Raw genomic sequence first — 24,643 nt, forward strand, 5'->3', positions numbered from 1 at the left:
GAACCACTGCTATAAAACAAGGAGACTTAACAACAAAGGAAAAAAGAAAAACATGACAAAGGAAGAAAAGACTAAGTTAATTGATAGTCATTTTTATTGGAACAGAAGAAAAGGAAAATCCCCAAAGTACCGTGTTAAGAGAGACTGTTAGTTCTTCATGTTAAAGCATTTAAGCTCATCACTTAAAGTGCACTTTCAGTTTACACACAACAACCCTCGTGGAGTGGAGAGTTCCATTCATCTCCCTTTTCACCTTCCACATCCTCCCTCCAGAACACCACACCCCGGTAACAGTCCCCCCCCTCCCCCCACACACACACACACACTGCACCTGAGCTGCACCATCTTAAATTAAAACGTCCTTCAATAGTTTTATTACCGGGTGTGCGGTCCTGACTCTTTATGTAGTTAGAGGGATAAGCAGCACCCAACAGACCAGTCCGTTAGGTACTTTTACTGAGCACGGGCAGAGACCACGTACCTAACAGACAGTTCTGTTGAATGCCGGTCATTTCCGTAACCAGAACACGTATCACAGTTGGATGCAGAAGACCACGTCAGAAGTGCAACAACAGGAGCATCTCAGTGACACGGCATGTGCATAAGTGGTAATGGAAGATCAGCACACAACAGCATGTCTTCATTCTTCATTCATGGTTTATTCTTAACAAACCCCAGTTCTACTCCTGGCTATTATTCTCTCTTACCGTGGCTCAGATCAGCACGACATATGAACCATATCCTAAACAGTCTAAAGTGCTCTGCCCTCTCTGGCTCCACAAGTATTTCCTCTCACAATTTTTTAACCAAGGTTTTAGAGGAAGTCAGGAAACCTGGATTTATACTGATGAATATATTTTAAAGTTATAGTCTGTTGAAAAAAGAGTTGGCGTATCCTAAAGAGAGGATCGGTGTACCCTGCCCTGTTGAGTTGATGAACACAAAGACTGATGACACAAGCGCAGCATGAACTATTGTGGATGACTGTATACTAGGATTAACAATATACAAGAAACACAAAGAAAAAGGTCATATACAATGGAACTAAATTAATGACAGGATTATCGATCAAAACCAAAAATCAAGTAACTTCAAAGTAAAGTGTTTTTTTCATGACTAACGGGGAAGAAAGACTGTTAAACTGTATGAGTCAATATTTGTATTATTACCTGCATTGCTTTTACCCTTTTTCTTATTCTCTGCATTACTTTTATTGTGTCTATTTTTCTTTTTACTTCTGTGAAGCACTTTGGGCTGCAATTCTTGTATGAAAGGTGCTATACAATTATTATTATTATTATAGTTGGTAAAAACTAAGATTAGCCATTATTATCAAACATAGAAACCCCATGGTTTTTCCCAAGATAAACAGCTGCATTTATTTAATATAAAAATTAACACCACGACTGTTTGTAACAAGCACACAAAGAAATGTACGCGACTGCTTATGATTGCAGGCTTATATATTAGATGGTAAAATGATTGTGGCTAACCTTAATTTTCCTCAGAGCTTACGGCGAAAGACAAAATACTTCTGGAGCGAGAGGGGCCAGGCACTTCTGAGCTGTACGGTATTATGACTGTGACTTCTACACAATTAAAAGTGATGTAATTAGTTGATTGTAAAACAGCACAATATGTATCTTGCAGGTTTTCTTTAATTGTCAAGATTAAGCTAAAATCTTTGCGTCGAGCGGCTTCCTCTTAAGTGTTTTTAAGGTCCTAGTTTTAAAAAAATATGTTCCTATCTTCAGGAGTCTTTACTACATAATATATATGTACACGTGTATCTTTACAAATAAAATAGTGCTCCGTCAAGACACTGTTCCAGTTTTGCAAGGTCATCACCAGTGACTTTAGTTTGGCACGTGTTCCTCTTGACTTGACCCGTTTACATTAGAAATAACTGCAGAAACCCTCCTAAAGGTTCCGGTGCACTTCACCAATTTATTTGTACCGGAATCCTGTTGTGAGAAGGACGTGATAAAACTCACCAGTGTGTTCCATGTCTCGAGAGCTCGGCCACGTCGGCACCCTGAGGAACTCCACCGTAGACGTTTCTGTAGAAGTCCCAACTTGAGGAACATTGAAGAAATAGTTGAGGAACTGGAGTCTTCAGTTCACCTGAGATCTGTTCTCTGACGGACGACATTACCGGTTGGTTTTTTCGGGGGGGGCGATGCGGCCGAGGTCGAGACGCAGACCACGTTAGTACTTTTATGACGTCCTCCTTACGACGAACGATAGAATTCAGGTTACAAATCTGCGAAATACCCATTTAAATTCTCTCTCATATAAACACAAACATTAAAGTATAATGAATCAAACCTATCACAACCCTTCTTTCGTTTCATTAAATATATAATAATAAATGTGATGCATTTGTCATTATTCCAGATTTGCAGTGAACTAGAAAGTCATTCACATGAGTTAAGAACCAGCTGGTTTGATGTGGTTCTAGGCTACAGTTCCGGGCCACAAACCTTCAAAGAGAATCTATTTGGGAGGATATATATATACACCATCACCACTGGATATCAGAACGCTAAACCAAGCGGGGGAACTGGACGTTCACGATAGGGAGGTGTAGTGGTTACGTCATTGTTGTTTACGGCCGGAATTGCAATGTATTTCCAATGGACATATTTCTAAAGTCTTGTTTAAAACAAATAAAGCATGAACATTGGCATGGTGTACCTTTCTGTGTGTATTCATCCACAATCTATAGCTCAACATGAAACAATTCGCAATTAATCGTAAAATAATTATTTTCATGTTGAGCTATAGATTGTGGATGAATACGCACAGAAAGGTACACCATGCAAATGTTTATGCTTTATTTGTTTTAAACGAGGTGATTTAGAAATGGGCAAATACATTGCGATTTCAAGCGAGGTGTACCGGCCGGAAACAACAATGACGTAACCACTACACCTCCCTATGGGAATGGACCTATCCCAAGCTCCGCCCTCTTCTTAGCTCCACGAGGAAAAGCAGTGGTGGTCATTGGAGGGTCAAGAAAAGAGGGGCAGAGCTTCAGGATCGAGTCAGTTAGGGTCTTAAAGCATCACATATAAAGTCATCATTTGAAGCCAATAACAAAGTGTGACAGACATATATAAAGAACATATATAGTTCAACGTTAGGAATGAACAATGAACAATATCAATAACCAAAACCAAGGAAATAAAAATAGAATGAATGAAATGGAACGTTGTTATGCTGTATATTGCACATGGAGATGAAGTAAGTCCATCTCCTTTGATCTATTATGCGCGCACACACACACACACAAACTGGGAAGATGAAAGACACCACTAACCAATCCATTAAACTACTAGCCTCACTGGGAATTGGGACATCAAAATTACTTCAACTCCTATTGCACCTCACTGTGTTTCTGTTTCAAAAGCCTTGTAGGCCATTGACCGTATTCACACAGTGGCCGCTTAAAGTCTTATGTTGTGCTCAGGTTGGGATTTCTTTCCAAAGAAATCCCCATTTGAGCACGACACATGAGAAAAATGGTGTCCGTATGAATGTGATCAATTGGGGAGGTTTCATTTGTGTTACGTTATTTAACAACACATACCACACACACGCACACAGATACAAATCTGACTTCCGTTTCAGCCCAACCGCAGACAGGTCAGTTCTATAAAGGTGTGTACATACACACCTTGTCCTTCACTTTAGTGAGCGCTTACACACAAGACACACCGTCTTGACATTCAAAGCACTTTTCCTCAAAAGAGACGCACTACACACAGCCGTACAACATACTTCCACTAACCAGCAGTCAGTGTTAAAAATACCAAACATAAATAAGATCAGTGATAAATAGGGCTTTTACATAATAATAATAAAAAAAATTAAGTTTATAAAAGGACATGACTGGCCAGGCTGCTGATCCAGGGCCTGTATTTATCAAACATCCAAGAATAGGAGTACTGACCTAGGATCAGACTGCTCAGGCGACCATATACACCTCACTGAGACGCTCGATCATTAGTTGTAGACTGAGAAAGGTGAGCTTCTATTGAAAAACAGCAGAGGGTTCCCTAGTCGTCTACATCTAAGAGCCTGAAGTTCAGTTGGCTACAGAAGTACACAAGGAGCCTTAGGACAAGAGCACCTGTGGTTAGCTGCAGTCTGGAGGCTGGAGAGTCATCAGAGCAGCCAGACAGCTCGTTCTTATGGGGCTATTACATTTCCTTTCACATTGCCATCAATCAGGTTTACTAGTAATCTGAGATAAGCGAAAGATCTCAATTTAATGTAAAAAAAAATTGCTATAAAGCCGACACGCTTCCTCTCTCTATTATACAACGTTTCTCTCATGTTAAAAACTCATGCACCCGTCGGGGCTTAAGACGTAGACATGTCTATGGGTAGGACCAGGATGATGTCATGGGACGGCCCCGAATGAATGGGGATCCGCGAGTGTGTGACACAGTGTAGGAACGGATGTTATATACATATAGATGATTACAATCCCATCTCTGACAGGAGTCTGTATATATGTAGCCGTTCCTTCCTCCCAGTGGGGTGCCACCAGCCCAGGAGGAGTGCTCCTCTATGGGCCAGCGGGTCGCTCCAGGGTGACGCCCTACACAGGCAGCAAGTATGTACTTGTATCTGACTGTAGATTTCCTTTTTGTTTCCTTCTTCTTCGTCGTTGTTGTCGTGTTGTTTTTTGTTCTAAAGTGCAGATGCAGGCGAAGGGCAAAAAAGCAAGTTTACCGCCTTCCCAGCATGCCGAGCTCAGGGAGGAAAAGGATCATGGGAGAGGAAGTGCAGGTAGACCCGGGGACCAGGCCCATGGGGGGGGGGTTATATTGGCACACATTTCAAGAGTGGTCCTGAGGAGGAAGGGAGCTGGATGGGATGGGACAGGGAGGTGGGGTCGTGTGTTCATTTGGGTTACGGGTTGCTAGGCCCACCCTGTGTGATTGTCCTCTTCCTGTGTGTCACTGATCCAAGGCCAGTCATTCCCTGGACTGGTAGAAGAGGATGTAGCCGGACTCTGAGTTCTTAGAGATGTCTGAGGTCAGCCCGTAGAACTCCTCGATCGCCTGGGCATCGATTTTCTGCAACAAAAGAGGAAACGGAGAGACGTTGATGAGATTGTGTCGGTTGTGCCGATTTATCATCATCATCATCATCATCATGAGCAACAACAACATTATGGATGATAAGGCGGAGTGACTCACCTCCACGATGTCATCATCAAACAGCAGCCAGAAGCCGTGACTCTTGACGATGGTGATGTAGTGACCTCTGTTCGGCCCACTGGGTCACAGGGGGAAACAGAAAAGAAGAAGAAAAGCAGCGTTACAAGCTGATAGCCATGAGGTGGAAACAACCTGAGAAACTCAATGATTAATTGGTCTCCGACACTGCTGGATGTCATTTATATGGAAATCTCTACTGCACGTGTAATTGGGGTTGGACAGGCCACCATTGAGCTGTTGGTCTCAGCAGCCAAGAAAGTTAAAGCCACTATCTAGCAGCGGAGCGGGGTTGGGGTGTTGGTCCTGGGGGGTCTGGGGGTCCTGGGGTGGGAGTGGGGGAGGAAATGTCTTTTGTGGTGTCTGTAATAAAAATGTTATTTAGATTTTTGCATCTGTATTTATAATTTTTGTTATTCTATTGTCATTATTGTTATTGTTAGTATTATTATTGTCCTGTGAAGTCCTGTCTATTATTATTATTGTATTGTGTGTCGTCATGTTTATTTTTTTATATTTCATGTAAAAGAAAGAAAATAAATAAATTCGGAAAAAAAGAAGAAAAAAAAGCATCGTTAAAAAAAGAAAGAAGAAAACACCAATTCTACAAGCGGCTGTAGAAATGTAATTATGAGCCCAGATTGGCCGGTCTGTGGGTATTACTGGTCCAAACTGCCATCAGTCACCTGCCACAGTGGACAACCACGGCCACCAGGTCATACATGCGGTCCAGGTTGACGGCGTCCGCGGACGTGTTGAAGAGGCGGAGCTCGAGGGGGAAGACCACGCGGTAGGACAGCTTGGTGTAGCGGTGCAGCTGCTCCATGTATTTAAACCTCTTCAGGTGCAGGGCGAGGATCATGGGAAGCTTCTTCACACGCATCCTGTGGAACGAACACACACACGCTGCAGAAGCTGGGCCGAATGACGGTTCATAGAACGGTATGATGGATCACATGTAACAGTATAAACATTCACATCTCCATCACCACGCAGAAATATGAAGTTGTGCACAGTCTCTACTCTACGCCTGTACATCGCAGCCTGCTAACCAGCTCTGACCAGGGGAGCAAACATCTCTGTACCAAATCCGGACATCGCTGACCAAATTAAATCAAAGAAAATGCAACTATAATGTTGAATTGGGTGTACACACAGAGTATCACTAATAACCAAAGATTAAGCCCGTCTGGACATTCATGAGTTATGCAGTGATGTAGTAGACCGAATATTAAGTTATATGTATTTTATGGCTGCATTACGTCATCGTTTCCATGGACACTGAATAAACACACAGGCGCTGTGACATTTAATTATTTTGCTTTTTTCAACGCTTATTATTTATAAAAGAGACTACAAAATATTGGCGGGGGGGGGGATATAATATCATTTATTCAATATATTAAGCAAGTTATATATTATTAAGTATAAGTAGCACCGGTTAATTTACTTCCTCTTTGGGCAGAGATGTTTCACACTGTAGAACCTCGTCCAACTCTCTGCGTAGGAGAATAGCAGTCATGCATAACTACCACACATAAACCTGTAATTCACAGTCTCAGCATCACACTGACCGTTTCTGAGCCTCCTGCTTGCTGCAGCACGCCTCACAGTAGTATTTGTATTCACTGCACAGGGTCTCCGTGTTGCTGAAGTCCCTGGGGAGCAACAACAACAACAGCAGCAGCAGCCAATAGGACTCCTGGTTAGCTCAGCTCAACTCGCCTATCTCAAACCCCGCCCTCTTCTCTCCATCCCCCAATCACAACTGTCGCTTTCCTCGGACCGCCTTTGTACGTCACTGATCACATTTGACATTTTCCCACAACTATTCCATGACAAAAAAATAGCATTCTCAATGTCTTATGTTGTTCAATTGATGCATTTTTATTGTTTTAAAAAGTTTAAATGTCCCAGGCTTTATTTTAGCTACAACAATCACTTGGGTGAAATAGTCATCCGGAAATATGTTATTTGGGTTGTTATTCCTTCAAAAAGATAAATCTACCAGCAGCCAAACCTGACGTTTAATCATTTGACCAGGTGAAAACAACATTACGGACAGATTCCCGTGGCATTTCCAAAACCTTACGGGACAATGTATCGAATTTCAATATTCACGTTAACAACGATGGTACCTGAGACAGTGTGTTATCGACGTGTTCTGCTCCACGTCGACGGAAAGATCCAGAAAATCCTCATCTTTGCTGCTCACCTGACAAGAGAGGAGGCGAGACACAGGCGTAAGCCGGGGTGGATCAGTGAGGACACGCTGCTTTGGTGTGACGGCAGCGCTCCATCCACTACGGGGTGTTGGTAATGAAAGTCCGCTTGTGGTCGATTGTCCTATAATAAAACGCCACTTCAAGGGGTGGAACTGTATTATTATTATTAAATACCTGTCCTATCATCCACCCACACAGAGCGCGCGCGCGCACACACACACACACACACACACACACACACACACACACACACACACACACACACACACACACACACACACACACACACACACACACACACACACACACACACACACACACACACACACACACACACACACACACACACACACACACAGGCATGGCAGGCCTTTGATGTGCTGATGATGCTGTGTGGCTTTGTACAGCAGGGGTTGTTCAGTTCACTCTCCTCTCTCTTTAAGAACAAAGCACAGCGTCAGCAGGTAAAGTGGGCGGCGTGGCATTTCCTCTTTCACAGCGTCGGTGTCCTTAAGTCCATGTCCTACAGGGACTAGCTGAGGCTCATGAACACACTGGGAGAGAAACAGCTGAGGGTCATGAACACACTGGGAGAGAAACAGCTGAGGCTCATGAACACACTAGGAGAGAAACAGCTGAGGGTCATGAACACACTGGGAGAGAAACAGCTGAGGCTCATGAACACACTGGGAGAGAAACAGCTGAGGGTCATGAACACACTAGAAGAGAAACAGCTGAGGCTCATGAACACACTGGGAGAGAAACAGCTGAGGGTCATGAACACACTGGGAGAGAAACAGCTGAGGCTCATGAACACACTGGGAGAGAAACAGCTGAGGGTCATGAACACACTAGAAGAGAAACAGCTGAGGGTCATGAACACACTAGAAGAGAAACAGCTGAGGCTCATGAACACACTGGGAGAGAAACAGCTGAGGGTCATGAACACACTAGAAGAGAAACAGCTGAGGGTCATGAACACACTAGAAGAGAAACAGCTGAGGCTCATGAACACACTGGGAGAGAAACAGCTGAGGGTCATGAACACACTAGAAGAGAAACAGCTGAGGGTCATGAACACACTAGAAGAGAAACAGCTGAGGCTCATGAACACACTGGGAGAGAAACAGCTGAGGGTCATGAACACACTAGAAGAGAAACAGCTGAGGGTCATGAACACACTAGAAGAGAAACAGCTGAGGCTCATGAACACACTGGGAGAGAAACAGCTGAGGCTCATGAACACACTAGAAGAGAAACAGCTGAGGGTCATGAACACACTAGAAGAGAAACAGCCGAGGCTCATGAACACACTAGAAGAGAAACAGCTGAGGGTCATGAACACACTGGGAGAGAAACAGCTGAGGGTCATGAACACACTAGAAGAGAAACAGGTGGGACCCACATCATCATCCGTTCATCAAATATAATAAAAGGGGACCCATTATGAAAATGGCCTTTTCCTGTGTTTTGAGAAAAACTGAGAACATGTAATTAAATAACGTGCATGTGAAGAGATCTTGGGGGGGAAATGCGTAAATCTTCTCTTTTCTACCTAAAGTTGAAACTAAAGTATGCTTCCGACAACATTTTTAATGATAAGTTAGATATGCTATTGCTAGACCTCAAGTCATATTTGATCTGCAACATCTCAGTTTGATCTGAATTTCATTTCATTTCATTTCATTCAGCTTGCTTGCTACAGGCACAGAAACAGCCCACTGAGAACAGGACTGAAATAGAGGGGGGTAGAGGTTGCTTGAATTAGGGATGCACGATAATTATCGGGTCGATAATTATCGGGCCGATATCAGCTATTATGACGTCATCCTGATAAACCCGATAAACGTATTGATAGCTCCGATAATAAAATATATATATATATTTATTTTTTTACACTTTTTTTACACTTTTTTCTTTTTATGTCAACGTTCACACGCACAATATATGCTTACTTAGGATTTGACTTGATTCAACAACAAAGCAGTCGGGGCAATGGCAAGCCGAAAACTGTCGAAAATGTGGTTATTTTAAGTTTTGATTATTTATTTATTTACAACTGAGGTAGTTAGATTTTTTTTAGACTAATGTACCGAAAAAAGGTACCGTTGGGTACCGGTATCGATTCACAGGTACCGGTATCCATCCCTACTGACAAAGCACAATACCTGTTGGTTTTTAGTTCACTCATTGTTCAGGGAAACACATTGTTAATGACATTGACGGATTGTGAATTTTGTGATTGACTCAAATTATATTTATTTGGAAAAATAAATATAGTCACTTTATTTGAAGAGTCAAAACTGTTCTCTTGGCTTTGTTTTGTTCATAGTAGTAACGCTCATGTCATGATAAATCTGGTTAGGTCAAAACTACAGGAATATACATAAAAGAAAAAAAATTATAATACAATAAATATATATATATATCGGTTATCGGTATCGGTATCGACCTTGAGGAGCAGAAAGTTATCGGTATCGATATCGGGGTCAAAAAATCAATATCATGCACCCCTAGCTTGAATGTATAATCTGAGTGTTTTTTCCCCTAGGAAATGAATGTGTCATGCAATGTACAAATCAATTGACTATGAGAGCAGAGCCTAAAATATATATCAGTTCTCTCCTTTTCACTTGGAAGTGGTTCCATTGGTGCCATTTTGGGGCAACCATTTTGCATCCCTAGTGGCACGCAATCCATTAAATTCAGAAACAAGGGTCTTATTCAATTCAACAGAGGAGGCGGCTGAACCCTGGTAGCAAGAATTTGTCTTAATCAAATTTGGGATGCAAAATAGCATGGCCGAAAAAGAACCCCCACAAGCCACTCACCGTCTCACAGTTGAGACAGCGCGTCTCATTGGTCAGCGTGCCCTGGAAGATGTCGTGCACCCAGGTGGGCTCCGTCTTGTTCTCGGCCTCCGCGGCGCCGTTGTTCTTGAGGCGCCCGTTCTGCTTCTCCTGCTTCTTCTCGTCCTGCAGGATGTCGGCCACCGTGTTCAGCAGGTAGTTGAGGAACTCATGGGCGTCTTGCTGCATGTAGTTGTCGAACAAGTCTGGGAACGAAACGGCTCTTGAGGTTGAGGGAACGGCAGACTGGGAGGGGGGGAGTGAAGATTAATTCAATCTAGAAATCTAGAGGCCTACATTGATTGAACAGCGGTGTCCACAGACACACACGCTCATATTCTGACAGATGAAAATGGAGAGAGAGAGAGTGAGAGCGAGAGAGAGAGGGAGAGAGAGAGCGAGAGAGAGAGAGGCAGCTGGCGCTGAGACCGGTCCGGACAGAGGTGTACATTGTTCAGAGTCACAGAGAGAGAGAGAACAATCTTCCTCTATTCCCAGTTCTAGGCTCCGTGTGACCTTACCACCAACATACTGCTGCCCTTCACCTCATACATTCACCTGACTACATTAACACTGTGACCACTACACAATAGAAGACCACAAGTTCATGATGGAAAAACTGGTCTTAGCAAGCGCCCCCAAAATTGGCCATTTTAGTTTTCGTTTTTGAGGACTGCATACTTTTTTTTCAAACCAAAACAACATACTTTATACTTATAGCACATGCATGAGCCTGGTCTCTTTTGAAAGATGACATTCTGAAGTTTCTGATTCCAAAAACACTTTTAGTGCTAACGTAATAGAGTAACATAGGTCTGAACTTGAGTTGTAGAAAAACTTGTTACTCAAGTTTTTCTGTAGTAGTTAGTAGTCCAGAGGTAGTATTTCCCCAGAAGGTGGTATGGCTTACAAATCCAGACGTAGCCATAGCATGTAGTACATATCCAGATTTCATAAAGATCCATTCAGAAATGAGTGATTAGGAGTGATTTTGGTAAACTGTGTACAAAGAAAAACTCAGTTTTCTCATAGACTTCAATTAATTTGGCTTCTTGTTAAAGAATTTAGTTGTTCACCTAGATCCCTGATTCACACATCCCCACGTGGGGTATCATTGGAAGCCACACTCGTTGGCTACAACGATCCACAATCATTTTCGAGATCGGATTTAGATTGACGGAACTACTGCAGCCTGAGTCGGGAGTGGTATTTTGCGCAATACCGTGTACTTTGCACAAGCCTCAAATACCGGAATGTAACTCGAGAACCGCTCAATGGATTTTGTCACCTGAAAGGGCTATCCACAGGCAACAAATGGGGCTTTAATTCGATATATATATATTGTATTACAAAATATGCACACCCGAGCCACTAGGGGTCGCCAAAGTGCCGGTGGGCAAATCGTCCTAAAAACTACCCTGATATGGGCTGTCGCATGCTAAGAGGGGAGAGCACTAGTACCCAGCCCATAAGAAAATAGGACAATCATTGTATTTAGCTCTAAGCTGGCCCCAGTTTCAACTTTGCTCCCAGTCAGTTGTAGCTGACCCAGAGAGGGAGCAGGCTATGGCCAAGGCTCTCTGTAGGCGGTGGTGGCGTGTGTGTGGGCGCCCTCACCATTCTCCTTCCGAAGACGGGAGATGAACTTCTTGGGCGGGATGACGCCCACCTTCTTCTTCTGCGTGGCGATGCTGTGGAAGAGGTCGGCCAGGCACGTGAGCAGGTTCTCCTTCTTCTTCTGCTGGGCCTTGTACGCCAACACGTTCTCCCGGAAGGGTCGGCAGAAGTACAGAGCCTGAAGAACAGAGTTGCAGTAGCAAGTGTTTCCAAACTGAAAAGGAACGACAAGAGACAGAGATTAGAAACGCAACAGAATAGAACTTCTACTGCAGGCTGTCGGCCGCCATGTTCAGCACATAGCATTCTTTTCTTCTGTAAATATTCCATTGAGATGAGACTTCTCGTATTGTTGTCTTCTGTCGCCTTTAGATCTATTTTCTGCCGTGGGAGCAAGAGCAGAGTAAGCAGTCTATCTTGAGTCTATAAATGCAGTAGAGACACAGGTGTTCTCCTAGACAAGGCTTTGGGGGACTTTCGATAACAAGGTGAGCTGCTGGCTAGTTTCATACCTTAATTGGGAGCAGCCTGATCATAGAATAGAATAGAATAGAATAGAAATACTTTTATTATCCTGAGGGAAGTTTGACACTGCAAATCGCTCAACATTAAACATTTAGACAGAACAGGTCACGAATAAGAACAAAACCAATCAAATTGCCTAAGAATAAGAATAGAATAAAATAGAATAGAATAAAAATAGAATAAAATATACAGTACATAAATACAGTAAAAATATACTGAAGTCTACAGTAGGTGAAATATTGCACAGTGCTGTTTCAAAGGTAAGAGTCCAGGAAGATGGTAACTGTCACTCTGTGCTCAGTGATGCAGTGAGGTACAGTGATGCAGCATTAGATCTTAGTGTTAGATAGGATGGGAACTGTGTATATGTATATAACTGTTATTAAAATCCTGTACGCTGTTACACACTCTACACCTGTGGAGATCCATATACTTGAACAGCCAAGTGGTTTATGTTCATAGTCTAGAGTTTAGTTTTGGGACAATGAGGAGGCCTGAGTGAGAAAAGCAGAGAGAGAGGTAGGACAGTATGGTTGGATGAGTTGACAGGTAGGACAGTATGGTTGGATGAGTTGACAGGTAGGACAGTATGGTTGGATGAGTTGACAGGTAGGACAGTATGGTTGGATGAGTTGACAGGTAGGACAGTATGGTTGGATGAGTTGACAGGTAGGACAGTATGGTTGGATGAGTTGACAGGTAGGACAGTATGGTTGGATGAGTTGACAGGTAGGACAGTATGGTTGGATGAGTTGACAGGTAGGACAGTATGGTTGGATGAGTTGACAGGTAGGACAGTATGGTTGGATGAGTTCAGAGAGGTAGGACAGTATGGTTGGATGAGTTCAGAGAGGTAGGCAGGGACAGAGCTATGTAGGGCCTTGAAAGTGAGCAGCAGGACTTTGAAATAAATCATCTGCTGGACAGGCAGCCAGTGAATGTCCTGAAGCACTGGGGTGATGTGACGGCAGGATGGGGTGGATGTGAGGCGACAGTGACTCAGGAAGTAGAGCGGTTGTCTGGTAATCTGAAGGTTCCCAGTTCGATCCTGGCTCCTCCCGGCAGCATGTCGAAGTGTCCTTGAGCAAGACGCTTAACTCCTAACTGCTCGCCGTCGGTGTGTGTGAATGTGTGAGTGAATGGGTGAATGTGAGGCATAAGTTGTAAAGTACTTTGGATAAAAACGCTATGTAAATGCAGTCCATTTATGTAAGGAGACGTTGCGAGAGGGCAGATTGCTGAAAATGGCATTACAATAGACCAGCGGTTCTCAAACTACGTGTCTTTATGTTCTGGCAACATATTTTGGCTAAATATGCCTCATTTTATAAATGTGTATTGATAACATAGTGCTGTAATAAAATGTTCTAATAAATATGCATGATCAAGTTCAACAACGTGTGCTTTTATTTTGACATTCCTTTTTGAAATTACGCGATACATGTGTGGGGTCGCCAAAAAGAATTCCTAAATAAAAATGGGGTTGTGGTATAAAAAAGTTTGAGAACCCCTGCAATAGACCAACCGAGAGGAAATTAGTACATGTTTGACTCATTCTGCATCAGAAAAAGAGAGTAGTGGGCGGATCTGGACAATATTCTTGAGGTGGAAGAAGGTGGAAGTGTTTTATGACTCTCAAATGAGTCATAAAAAGGGAGGGTTTTTGACATGAGGGGAGTCTGGGACCTTTGTGTCCTCGATGGTGAGACAGAAGTTCTTGTTAACACATTCGGGGCCAACCACGTGTATATACGTGTTTCGGATCCAACGCTTGAGGGCCAACCACGTATATATACATGGCAAGGTTGTTTTGGCTTTTATTCCATTTTAATATCCTACTCAATGTCATCCTGCGGCACTGCAGATTTACCCTACTCTTGGAATTCGGAAAGGTGCATTACCAGCCAGATCCTCATAGGGGCGCTGTCTCGATAATGCAGTGTTCCCTGTTACAGACCGGTGTTTTTTTTTTTTTTTTTAGTATGCATGGGTTTTTCTGTTAGCCTAGAGCAGGGGTCAGGAACCTTTTTGACTGGGAGAGCCATAAAAGCCAAATATTTCTAAATATATTTTATTGAGAGCCATATAGTATTTTTAACGTATAATGAATTAAATATGTCTTACTTTTAATGCGACTTCTGGTGCTGCATGGTTTTGCTGATGGCCTTGTAATCTGGTTCATACGTGGTGAGGTTGAGCTTCATGCAGGCGTTGAGGCTTCCATCAGTTAAACGTGAGTGTAGGTTGGTCTTAATGTTCCTCATATGCAAGAATGACTGCCCACATGCATATGTAGAGCCAAACATGGTCAATATACGGCAATACTCACGCTGCATTGTGTGGTATGTCACAGGAAGCTTGTTCCAAGTTTTAAGAATCAGCTGGTCTTCAGGTTGAAGATTTTTAATTTCTGTCCACTTGTGTTCCCTCGCCAGCTCTGCTCGCTATATCTTCAGCTACAGATACTATTAGCTGTATCTTCAAAACTAATTTCTGTTTACTTTTAAATGACACAGTATTATTAAGAAATATCACAAGTATTAAAAAAAAAACTTTTTTTTTTTTTTTTTTTTTTACTCAAAAAATTCTGGGAGCCATATGCTGTCACCAGAAGAGCCATATATGGCTCGCGAGCCATAGGTTCCCGACCCCTGGCCTAGAGCTATGCGTGTAGCCGATGGCCTGGAATAGTCTTTGGGACGCTGAATTCAGTATGCAGTAAAGGAATATATCATCAGCCAATGGACATATGGATCTACCAGATGGCGATCGATAACTGGGAAATCCTTTTGGGGATCCAACCGGCCACAGGTAAGAGCTTTTTCACGTAAATTACATGCTGATCAGGCCTTGTTATCATAGCCAACCAGCCGATCAGCGAATAAGGCTACTGAGGTTAATGCCGTTATTGGTGATCAATAATCAGAAACAATGTCCCCCGCCCCCCCCCCCTTTCATGCATTCATGGTGGACCATGATACCGACAATATGCATTTTGAGTTTTAGCTTGTGTATAACTGAAATGCCATTCGATTTAACGTTATTAGCTTAGCACCCTATATCTTGCGTTCCAGGAAATATACCAGAACATTCTGCTATAACGTTCATATTCAAGACGCTATAAAATGGGAACGTATTGATGAACATTTTTATTATTTAAGCCTTTTAAGGCATCTTGAAGGGACGGTTTATAGTGTCAATTGACAATGAGAATGGACAGATGGCAATAATATTATAAAGTATAGATTTAGCTCTACAAGCAGCCTCACGCACAATGAAAGTTTGTTTTGATATGCTGGCCGTATAAAGTGGGATTAGACGGATCCCAATGGCCCCGAATGTGTTGATATGTGAATTAGATCAGATGAGGACAACCTCTTGTTTTGTCAGAATTGGGTCACAACAACGTTATGTTCTTTGAGACTTGAGTCACAATGACATTGCTGTACACACTGACATTCAGCCACAACAATTTGTTTTCATTTATTTGGCAATTATTTATTTTGGGTTTAGAGAGACCCAGAGACTTCAGCCTATGGGTAAATACATGCCTAAATGAAAAAACAGAGCGGAATTGCACTTGTCCTAATATATTAACCTACACTGTAGCACTCAACACTTTGATGAACATTGTTACTAAGCTGATAGATCTGTGCCCTTCCTGATGACTTGTCGTATAGAACTTGTAAGTCGCTTTGGATAAAAGCGTCAGCTAAATGACTACGGTAAATGTAAATGTGAATTGGATTTGTGCCACGCCAACAAGCAAAACAACCCGTCTCATTCAATAAAACAAGCTGTCGAATACAAAGGACATGAGTCACCATGATGCTCATGGTGGTTTGTTAAAGAAAAAAAGAAAAAAAATACAGTGGTTATGACCATGATGTGTGTTAATGTGTGAGTGTGTTAAGTGACACTTACATTGACCAATCCAAAGTAGTGTTCATTGATTGGGAACTGCTCTGGACCAATGTCTTTCTCCAGAGCAGAGGCATTGGTGCCCTGAGACGAGAGAAAAAAAACATGCCTGTAGGTTAGTGAAAAAACATTATGCACATTAAACAATACTGATATTTAGTTGTTGTCATCGTACCCCATATGCCACTGTTTACTCATTAGCAGAGTTGGCCAAAAAGGCAAAAAGAGGCTAGTCTCATTTGTTTTTCTTCTCTCCGTGTGCACACAGGCAAATTAATATGGAAATTCCATCCATGCCAAAATGTCGAGCTCAGGCTCTAGCCTGGATTAGAAATAAATAAGACTCTTAAAACAGAGTGATTGTTGTACATCTTTAGCCTTTTATTTTCAGAGGACAAGCACCCTGGACACAAGATAAGCATGACAAGACAATCCAAACTGAATTCACCAAGCCACACTATCCTTCCTGCTGCCTCAAAGAGATGAAACTAGACTAAAAAGGCCTCTCTCATACAGTACAATTGACAAGATTAGACACATTTCAGTGATTGACCGAAAACACATTCCTGTCTATCAGGTTTCGTGGAGCTCTCAGTTTCCCATAGAAGGTTCTAGCTTTCTTTTATGGGATGTCCTGAATGCTTTGGTTACATACCATGAAGAAAAGGCTCCCCGTCAACCTCAGAAAGAGCAGACAGACAGCCTAAGTAGCCTATTACACGGTCAAAATTCAAGATGATTTTATGTCCTTTGATTGTAGAGGCGGACCACTTATCTCCCGATAAAGACGCCTTTTTACTTTTCAGAGCTCAAATCGTTCCCAAATGAAGCTGTGGCTTTTTTTCCCTGCAAGAACACAGACAACACAGAAAGGATACCTTTGACTTTCAGCGATTGTCAATGTTCTCTGTCCGAGCACTCTGAATACCTCTTTGTCTGAATTCCGCTTTGAATTTGAGAAGCTGCTGCACACATGCTGGTGCACGTGTTCATACATACCCTGTGTATTTCCCCCCGAAAAAGACGTGCTGCACCATTCATACATATATACCCTGTGTCTTTCCCCCCGAAAGAGACATGCTGCGCTGAACCATTCATACATATACCCTGCGTCTTTCCCCCCGAAAGAGACGCGCTGCACCATTCATACACCCCAAGCACGTATTTCCCCCCGGAAGAGAGGGATTATTTTATAATGGACGGGAGCAGCCTTTTAATTTTACTTGGAACGTAGCTAACCAAAACCTCATTACCATAATATATGATAAAACAATAAAACCACAAAATAGAGACAGACTGTCATGTGAGGTCTCTTTCAACTGTTTGGAATTAGAGTTGCCCAATCGCCATATTACACCATGTCTGTTTATTTATATCTTTTATCTTTTTCTCCCATCTCCCCAATTTAGTCATTAATTATGCAAATTCCCTTCCTGGTCGTTGCGCTGCCCTACTGTGGATCTGGGGAGGGTGTACTGTAGACTAACACACGCCTCCTTTGATACACGTGGAGTCGCCAGCCACTTCTTTTCACCCGACAGCGAGGAGTCTCACTGCATGGGAGAGCGTTGTGCGCACAGAGGCCGACCTGAGCCCAGGCCAACTGACGTCGCGTTACGACTTGATATGATTTTGCCATGTGACATAGGAAGCCTTGAACCTTACAAATGTGTAAACTACAACCAACTCTTTCCCAGTACTGTTTATTTTTATCCATGGATTAAAAAATCCTTCCTTCAAAACCATGACCCCCCCCAATAGTCCATGGCCTTGACCATTGGGAGAGATTGACGTAACATATTGCCCTGTCATGCCTGGATAAGCATCAAGAAGTATTTCGTGGCAAAGTTGAGATTGAGCATTGTTACATGGATTTTGTAATTCATTAAATTGTATGCACTAATTTGCATAATTAAGCATCTGGCTTATCACTGATTACATTCTCAGACCCTCAAAACATAGGTATAGACACTCACATGACACTCACTCACATACACATGTTTGCTCGCCTAGTTAGAGATGTTGGATAAAATATGAATAATGTTAATTAACTTTAAGAGTTGGATTACCACTGATTACTTAAAAATATCTGAACCACATTATCTTTGTCATTTTGCTTTCCTAGTTACAGAGTTATTGGAAATAATTTGACATTTGGTGGCCATTTTGTTATGCAAATGAGAAGGTAAAAAACTCACAATTCCGCTTGGGAACCAGGTTTATCGGATTCAGCATTCCTGAATTACCGGTATGCTAAAGGATACCAATTTTTACCCAAAAGTGCTCGTAGAAGTCACCATTTTCAGGAATCCCACTAGACTACCATTGATCTCATTCTGACCTCTGACAAGTCCAGGATCTCCAATAAAGGGGTTATAGCATGCGGGTTAAGCGATCATTATATGATATTCTGTACCCGCAAAAAGCTAAAACAAAAGGCCGGCTGTCACAAAACAGTCACATCTAGGGACCTAAAGCCTACTCTAGCGAGGTCTTTAACCAAGAACTGGAGAGCCTGGACTGGTCAGATGAGCTCAGTGGTACACTAGTTGAAGAAACATGGCTTGGTTTCAAAACTAAATTCACAACAATACTTAACAACATGGCCCACCTAAGAACCACCAGGGTTAAAAATCACACTGAGCCATGGATGCACATTGAAATACTGACCGCTATGAAAACCAGAGACAAAAAATGCTCTGAACTTCATAAAAGTCAGACAAAGCTTTCCTTCTCTTGGTTGAAAGATACATTGATACACTGGTAGGCTTTTACTCTTAGCACGAAAAATGATTTCCAAGGTTTTTATGTACACCATGACCATATCTACACATTTGAATGTGCAGGACTTTATGAATAATGGTTTTGTCGATTCAAGGTAACTAGCTTTAACAGGTCAAGAATACCACGACCACAACACCAGAGGGAGTTCCACAAATCATGTTCAACCCAGATTCGGCACAAACAAAGGTCTAAACACGTTTAGCAATTATGCCGCATCAATGTGGAACGCCCTACCCACAGCCGTAAAAAAAATGTGAATCCCTACCCACCTTCAAAACCACTCTCAAAGAGCACCTACCGGAGGCTGCAATTCTAAACTGGCCCCCGTAAATGTCCAACCCCCCCCCCCCCCCCCCCCCCCCCCTCCTAATGTACAGTTTTCTCCCCCTCGTATGTATATATTATGTTAGGATCTCTGTTTAACAGTACTGTATATTTGCATATCTTGTATGTCACAAATGTAACAGTACTGTATACCTGTATGTCATGTATTGTCATAATGTCATGAGATATATATCTGTAAATCTGTATGGCCCCCGTAAATGTACAAACCCCCCCTCCCACCCCCTCCTAATGTACAGTTTCCTTGCCCTCGTGTATATATTTTCTGTTTTTGAATATGGCCATTTGCATGTTCTTGGTATCTGATTCTAGGGACATCACATCTATGGATCTCAGGGAATGTATTCCCAGTGTCAGAAATACTGTGGGCTAGATCCACAAAGAATGGATTGCACGGTGCAAGTTGCACCCTTACTTTCAATTCATTATGATTGATTGAATGAACATTTTATTTTGAGTAAATTGTAATTGTAAACCAAATGAGAATATCAATAATTTTTTTTTATCTTTGACTGTGAATAACACCATGCTCAAATTGACCAGACCTGAAAAATCTAAGCAAATTAATAGATGGAAGATGATTAAACAGAAGGTTTTGTAGATACAGTACTGAATTCTTCCATCCGGACACATGCAATTTGAAATATGATTATAGAATATAGAATATCAGGCATAAAATGGTTATGTGATTAAAATGCGATTAATTAGATTAATTAATTACAAATCCTGTAATTAATTAGATAAATGTTTTTTATCGCCTGACGGCACTAATATATATATATAAAAGGTTACTCTTGATCAAACAAAGATGAATGTCCCTATTGGGATTAATAGTGCAATAATTGCTTTTTCACCAAACTTCACTTAAAACAAATAAAACGTGCCTCTTGATCATCAAACAAGAATGAATTGCCCTATTGGGATTAATAAAGTGCAAATCTAACTTTCACCAAACATCACTTTTTGTAAAATAGGGTGAATAAAAAAAGTTTTATTTTTTATCGATTTAAATTTTTCAAAATCGTCCTAGATCATTAAGTCGAATTAATCAAAAAATCGATTAATCGCCCAGCCCTAGTTTCCGGGTCATTTTTTTTTTACTTTTCGCTCAAGCTGAGCGGTTATAACGGTCGGATTGAGAAGAATCAAATGCTCTGAGTCCTGATGGACTTCACATCAATACTTGGAATCAGATAATTGGAATATTCTTTTTGGGGTACATCCTAGTCAAGGTAAGGGCTATATGATATCAATCTTGCGTTGATCCAAGCTTGTCTTCACCTCGATCCGAACGTGTGTGTGTAACGTTAGTCCACAACGTATGCCGTTGGTGGCGATCAAAGCATCAAAAAACGAATTGATTATGAATTGAAAATGGGGGACCCTGATGTAAACAAGACGAAAGTCTTTCTCTGGTCTGCATCCCCTTAACAATTGTGTGTATTGAGCCGTACTGTATTGTACCCATTCTGTAATCTGTTAATAAAGTTTTCAATCAATCAATCAGACTATAAAGGCTTTTAGTTGTTCTTGTGTTTTTAGACCTACTTTTTTCTTCAAGCCTACAACACTGTCATTAGTGTGAGTAGTCACTGAAGCTCTTATTTTTGCTCTCTCTTGTTAGAAAACAAGATATTAAACTTGAAGCCCTTGTTGTGAGTCAATGAACGAGGAAGTTAGGGGCGGGGGGGGGTGAACGCTCCCATGTAGGCACGTTGCTTCAGAGATGCTCCAAGTCTCATCCTGGCCCAGGCTTCCTAACCTCCGACACTGCTGACAGCTGGAGTCGAACGCAGAGTCTCTGCGGTGGTAGGCGAGCACTTAGACCTCTACGCTACTCAGCCGCACCTCTCATTACCAAATCTAAAACTACTAGGGATGCCCCGATAGATCGGCCAGCGATCGGTATCGGCCGATATTCAGTATAAATATGAGATCGGTGAATTCCGATAATGCTTTATTTTTGCCGATCGTGAAAACCGATTGAAGACAGGCGCGGAAAACATGATCCAATTCTCACTCGCTGACTTCTCTCTCATGCGTACCTTTCACCCAAATCTAATCTGAACAACCGTTGCGTTGATTGGTTGGTTAGTGAATGGGGGCGGGGCTGTCATCGAATAATATTGGTCCCGCAGGCAGGAAATCTATCCTCGAGTTAACGTAATTTATACAAATGGAAGTATTGATTTTGCCGTAACAAATCATTAACTGGAATATGTTAGTTTCTTACACATATGTTGGATTATGTAATTGGTTTGTCATGACAAACCAATAAAAAAAAATCGCGAATTAAGCGGTGGTTATCCTATAGCCCTAGTTATGTACATTTCAACAAAGTGGAGCCGCAGGGGACTTCCATAGCATACGCCTTCAAATCCTCTTACCTTGACAATTAAAAGCCTCCACAATTTAGTAAACAGTATACCCATGGCTGGTGTTGATATTTTACGATGCCAGCTTGTGAGAATTCGTTGTAGCCAGCCAGCTAATGTTAATGCCATTCAGAATTTATTAACATAGCTACAACAACACAGTAACGTTAATATAATTACATGCATCATTGTTTACAATGAACGGTGGGGCTAATCGAAAGGACTGGACATGGACAAGTTAAACAGCAATCAATTAATTTAATACAACAACAGGTAGTTCGAGCTGCACTTTCGTGCCTATACGACCACACCACAGCCACAGGGATATATCCGGCTTTGACGTGCTCTCTCTCTCCTGCCGATTAAATTCAGCAGCTCTTCCTCGAGTGCCTGTAGCTGCCTGCATTTGCACAACGGCGTCCATCCCTGCTGCTAGCTAACATTAAAAAAGTAACCTAAAGTTAGTTAGTTGTTCACCAACAATCTACAGACACCAAGATGAACAAACACAGAACCGGAATACACAAGCAGATAGCGAAGCATCATAAATACTTCCGGTCAGGGGGTTTCAAAATAAAACACAGGAAAGACGCTTATTTTGTACATTATCTAACGTTAAAACGAAGCTAAACTAACGTTACAACTAACCTGACCAAAGCAGAGTATACACACAGACAGTGGAGCTGTTTGCAGATAGCGAGCATTTTGACTTGTTGCGTGGTGGCGATGTCTCGCAGATAATACAACTACAAGTATAATTATATAATATATATATTTTATATAAAATAAGAAAGTTACATTTTTTTTTTTATATAAAACCAAAAACGATCGGTATCGGCAGTGTATTGGCCGATATGGCTCATAGACGATCGGTATCGGTGGCAAAAAACGTGATCGGGGCATCCCTAAAAACTACATCATCAATACTATAATTTTAACCTAAAAAAATACAGCCAACAGTTTGCCCTGCACATACACAGGGGCCCCTGTGGAAGCCATGTAGCTTGACAATCAGCATGCGTTCTGTCCCCTCCATGGGGAATAACATTGCTTTGGCATGTCGCCACACACAACGTACTTTCACATGCCAGATGCTGACGTCTCCAAGTTATTTCCAATGTCAATATGGAGTCACGTTCCAAAAAGAGTTTGTGAACCCCTTTCAAACAACCCCTTCCAATGCTGCCCTGTGGACGACCCTGAGCTCTGACCTCTGAAGAAATACATACGTGTGTGTGTACTGGGGACTTGTGTATGTGTATCTAGGAGTGATAATTGACCTCTCTCAAGCAAGCCCCACCCTCTTTTCTTGATCCAATCACAACTGTTGTTTCCTGAGACCAAGAAAAGTGTGTGTGTGGGGGTGCTACCCCAGTTCCATGAATCACAGGCTTTCCAATAATTGCCATTATGTTGTCAGTCACTTGTTAACACTCCCCATTCAGCATGTATGCTTTGTGTTAGTATCCTGAAATATTCAATGCAAGTTGCAACCCAATAGCGGACCTGACCGACCGTCTGTACCATCAATCAAACAGAAGTCACTTGGGACTAGTCCAGGCCAAGTCATGCGTTCCATTACCAATTACCCACCACTTCACATGAACGATGCCGTGCAAAATGTCATGGTCAAAGTAAAAGTAACCTAGACCATGTCAAAGTTTTTATTTTGTTTCTGTCTGGACGTGGCTTGGCTACACCAGTGCCCTTGTAAAGGTCATCCCTACTATAGTGAAGTGTGTAACCTTACCGCATAAGTATTATCAATGGGATACAGTGTAGTCCGGTGCCATGTGGCAAGCAAGGGGATACTTGTACAGTGGTATTATGTTAGATTTGTCAACATAGTGTCAAGGAGAGGAAGTTGGCATTAGGATAGTAGTCCATTCTGTTGTTACACACAATATACCCTGACTCTGAGACAATGTAAACATAGATTAGCCCCGTTCCTGCTCGATCTCATTATCTCTTTTGGGATTTAATGTGACCACACACTACTAGATTATGCAATCAAAACAGCTCGAGGAAATGGGCAATGCTTTATTTTTTTTTCTTCACCTGTCAATCATCATAACAATAAATAGCAATAGTGTCAAAGGCTACAAAAACATGCGAGTTTAAAATGCAGGCCTTCTAGTGTCTATTAAATCATAGGTCTGACTATATGCAAGGATAGCTGCCTATCATCCACCTCTTCAAAACAATGACCCTCGCCGCCTGGATCCTTTTGGCAAAGCCCGGCTGTCACGAACAGACAGGCTGCAAGAAGAGGGGGCTGATACCGTCCTGATACTACCATCCAACCATAAACATCACACAAGCTGCATGACAGTGACTGTCTGTCTGCAGGCAATCGATAGTTAAAATGGCTAGCCAGCAAGCTAGTTACTTACCATATTACAAATGGAGGCGATATTTCTGACAGTCATTTAGTTTACAGTGTCCCCTTCGCCGTCATCTTTATAAAATAAACATGATTTCAAAGCAAGGCAGTGTTGAGAGATGAAGTTAATTCGCAGCCGAGGCTAGAGGCCAGACTGGTGAGACTGCAACCCCAAGCGTAAAGGCAGGCAGTCTGTCTCGACTGGAGAGACCAAGCAACATACAGCAAGCACGGAATTTTAAAAGAACACAGCAGCACGCAACACCGGAATCACTTCATTCTCGCGGACATGTAAAATATCCTACAACTGAAAACAATAGATGCATGGGTGAATAGTAAACACGAAGTTACAGCAGGTTGATAGCAATGGGATTAAGCACAACCTTGCTAC

At 42.1% G+C, this 24,643-nt stretch overlaps 1 protein-coding gene across 1 annotated transcript; it reads right to left on the reverse strand.

The window, feature by feature from the left end:
- Nucleotides 1-3,042: 3,042 nt before the first annotated feature.
- usp46 (ubiquitin specific peptidase 46) lies at nt 3,043-24,623 on the reverse strand. The gene is made up of 9 exons (XM_084307567.1): nt 24,263-24,623; nt 16,372-16,452; nt 11,923-12,136; nt 10,288-10,511; nt 7,370-7,446; nt 6,806-6,889; nt 5,918-6,115; nt 5,214-5,292; nt 3,043-5,090 (listed from the first exon to the last, which is right to left on the reverse strand). Exons 1-9 carry the CDS (start codon nt 24,296-24,298, stop codon nt 4,989-4,991), a joined length of 1,095 nt encoding a protein of 364 aa, XP_084163693.1. The 5' UTR covers nt 24,299-24,623; the 3' UTR covers nt 3,043-4,988.
- Nucleotides 24,624-24,643: the final 20 nt, after the last annotated feature.

Source organism: Notolepis coatsorum (assembly GCF_963971535.1).
Source record: "Notolepis coatsorum genome assembly, chromosome: 2".
Lineage (NCBI taxonomy): Eukaryota > Metazoa > Chordata > Actinopteri > Aulopiformes > Paralepididae > Notolepis > Notolepis coatsorum.

Bases quoted from the DNA above. Each gene is read 5' to 3' on its own strand.
- usp46 (XM_084307567.1), bottom strand. From the start codon at position 24,298: ATGACTGTCAGAAATATCGCCTCCATTTGTAATATG. The intron at 6,890-7,369 runs GTACCATCGTTG...GTTGCTCCCCAG, and splicing joins TCGATAACACACTGTCTCAG to GGACTTCAGCAACACGGAGA. The intron at 5,091-5,213 runs GTGAGTCACTCC...CTTTTGTTGCAG, and splicing joins TTGATGATGACATCGTGGAG to AAAATCGATGCCCAGGCGAT.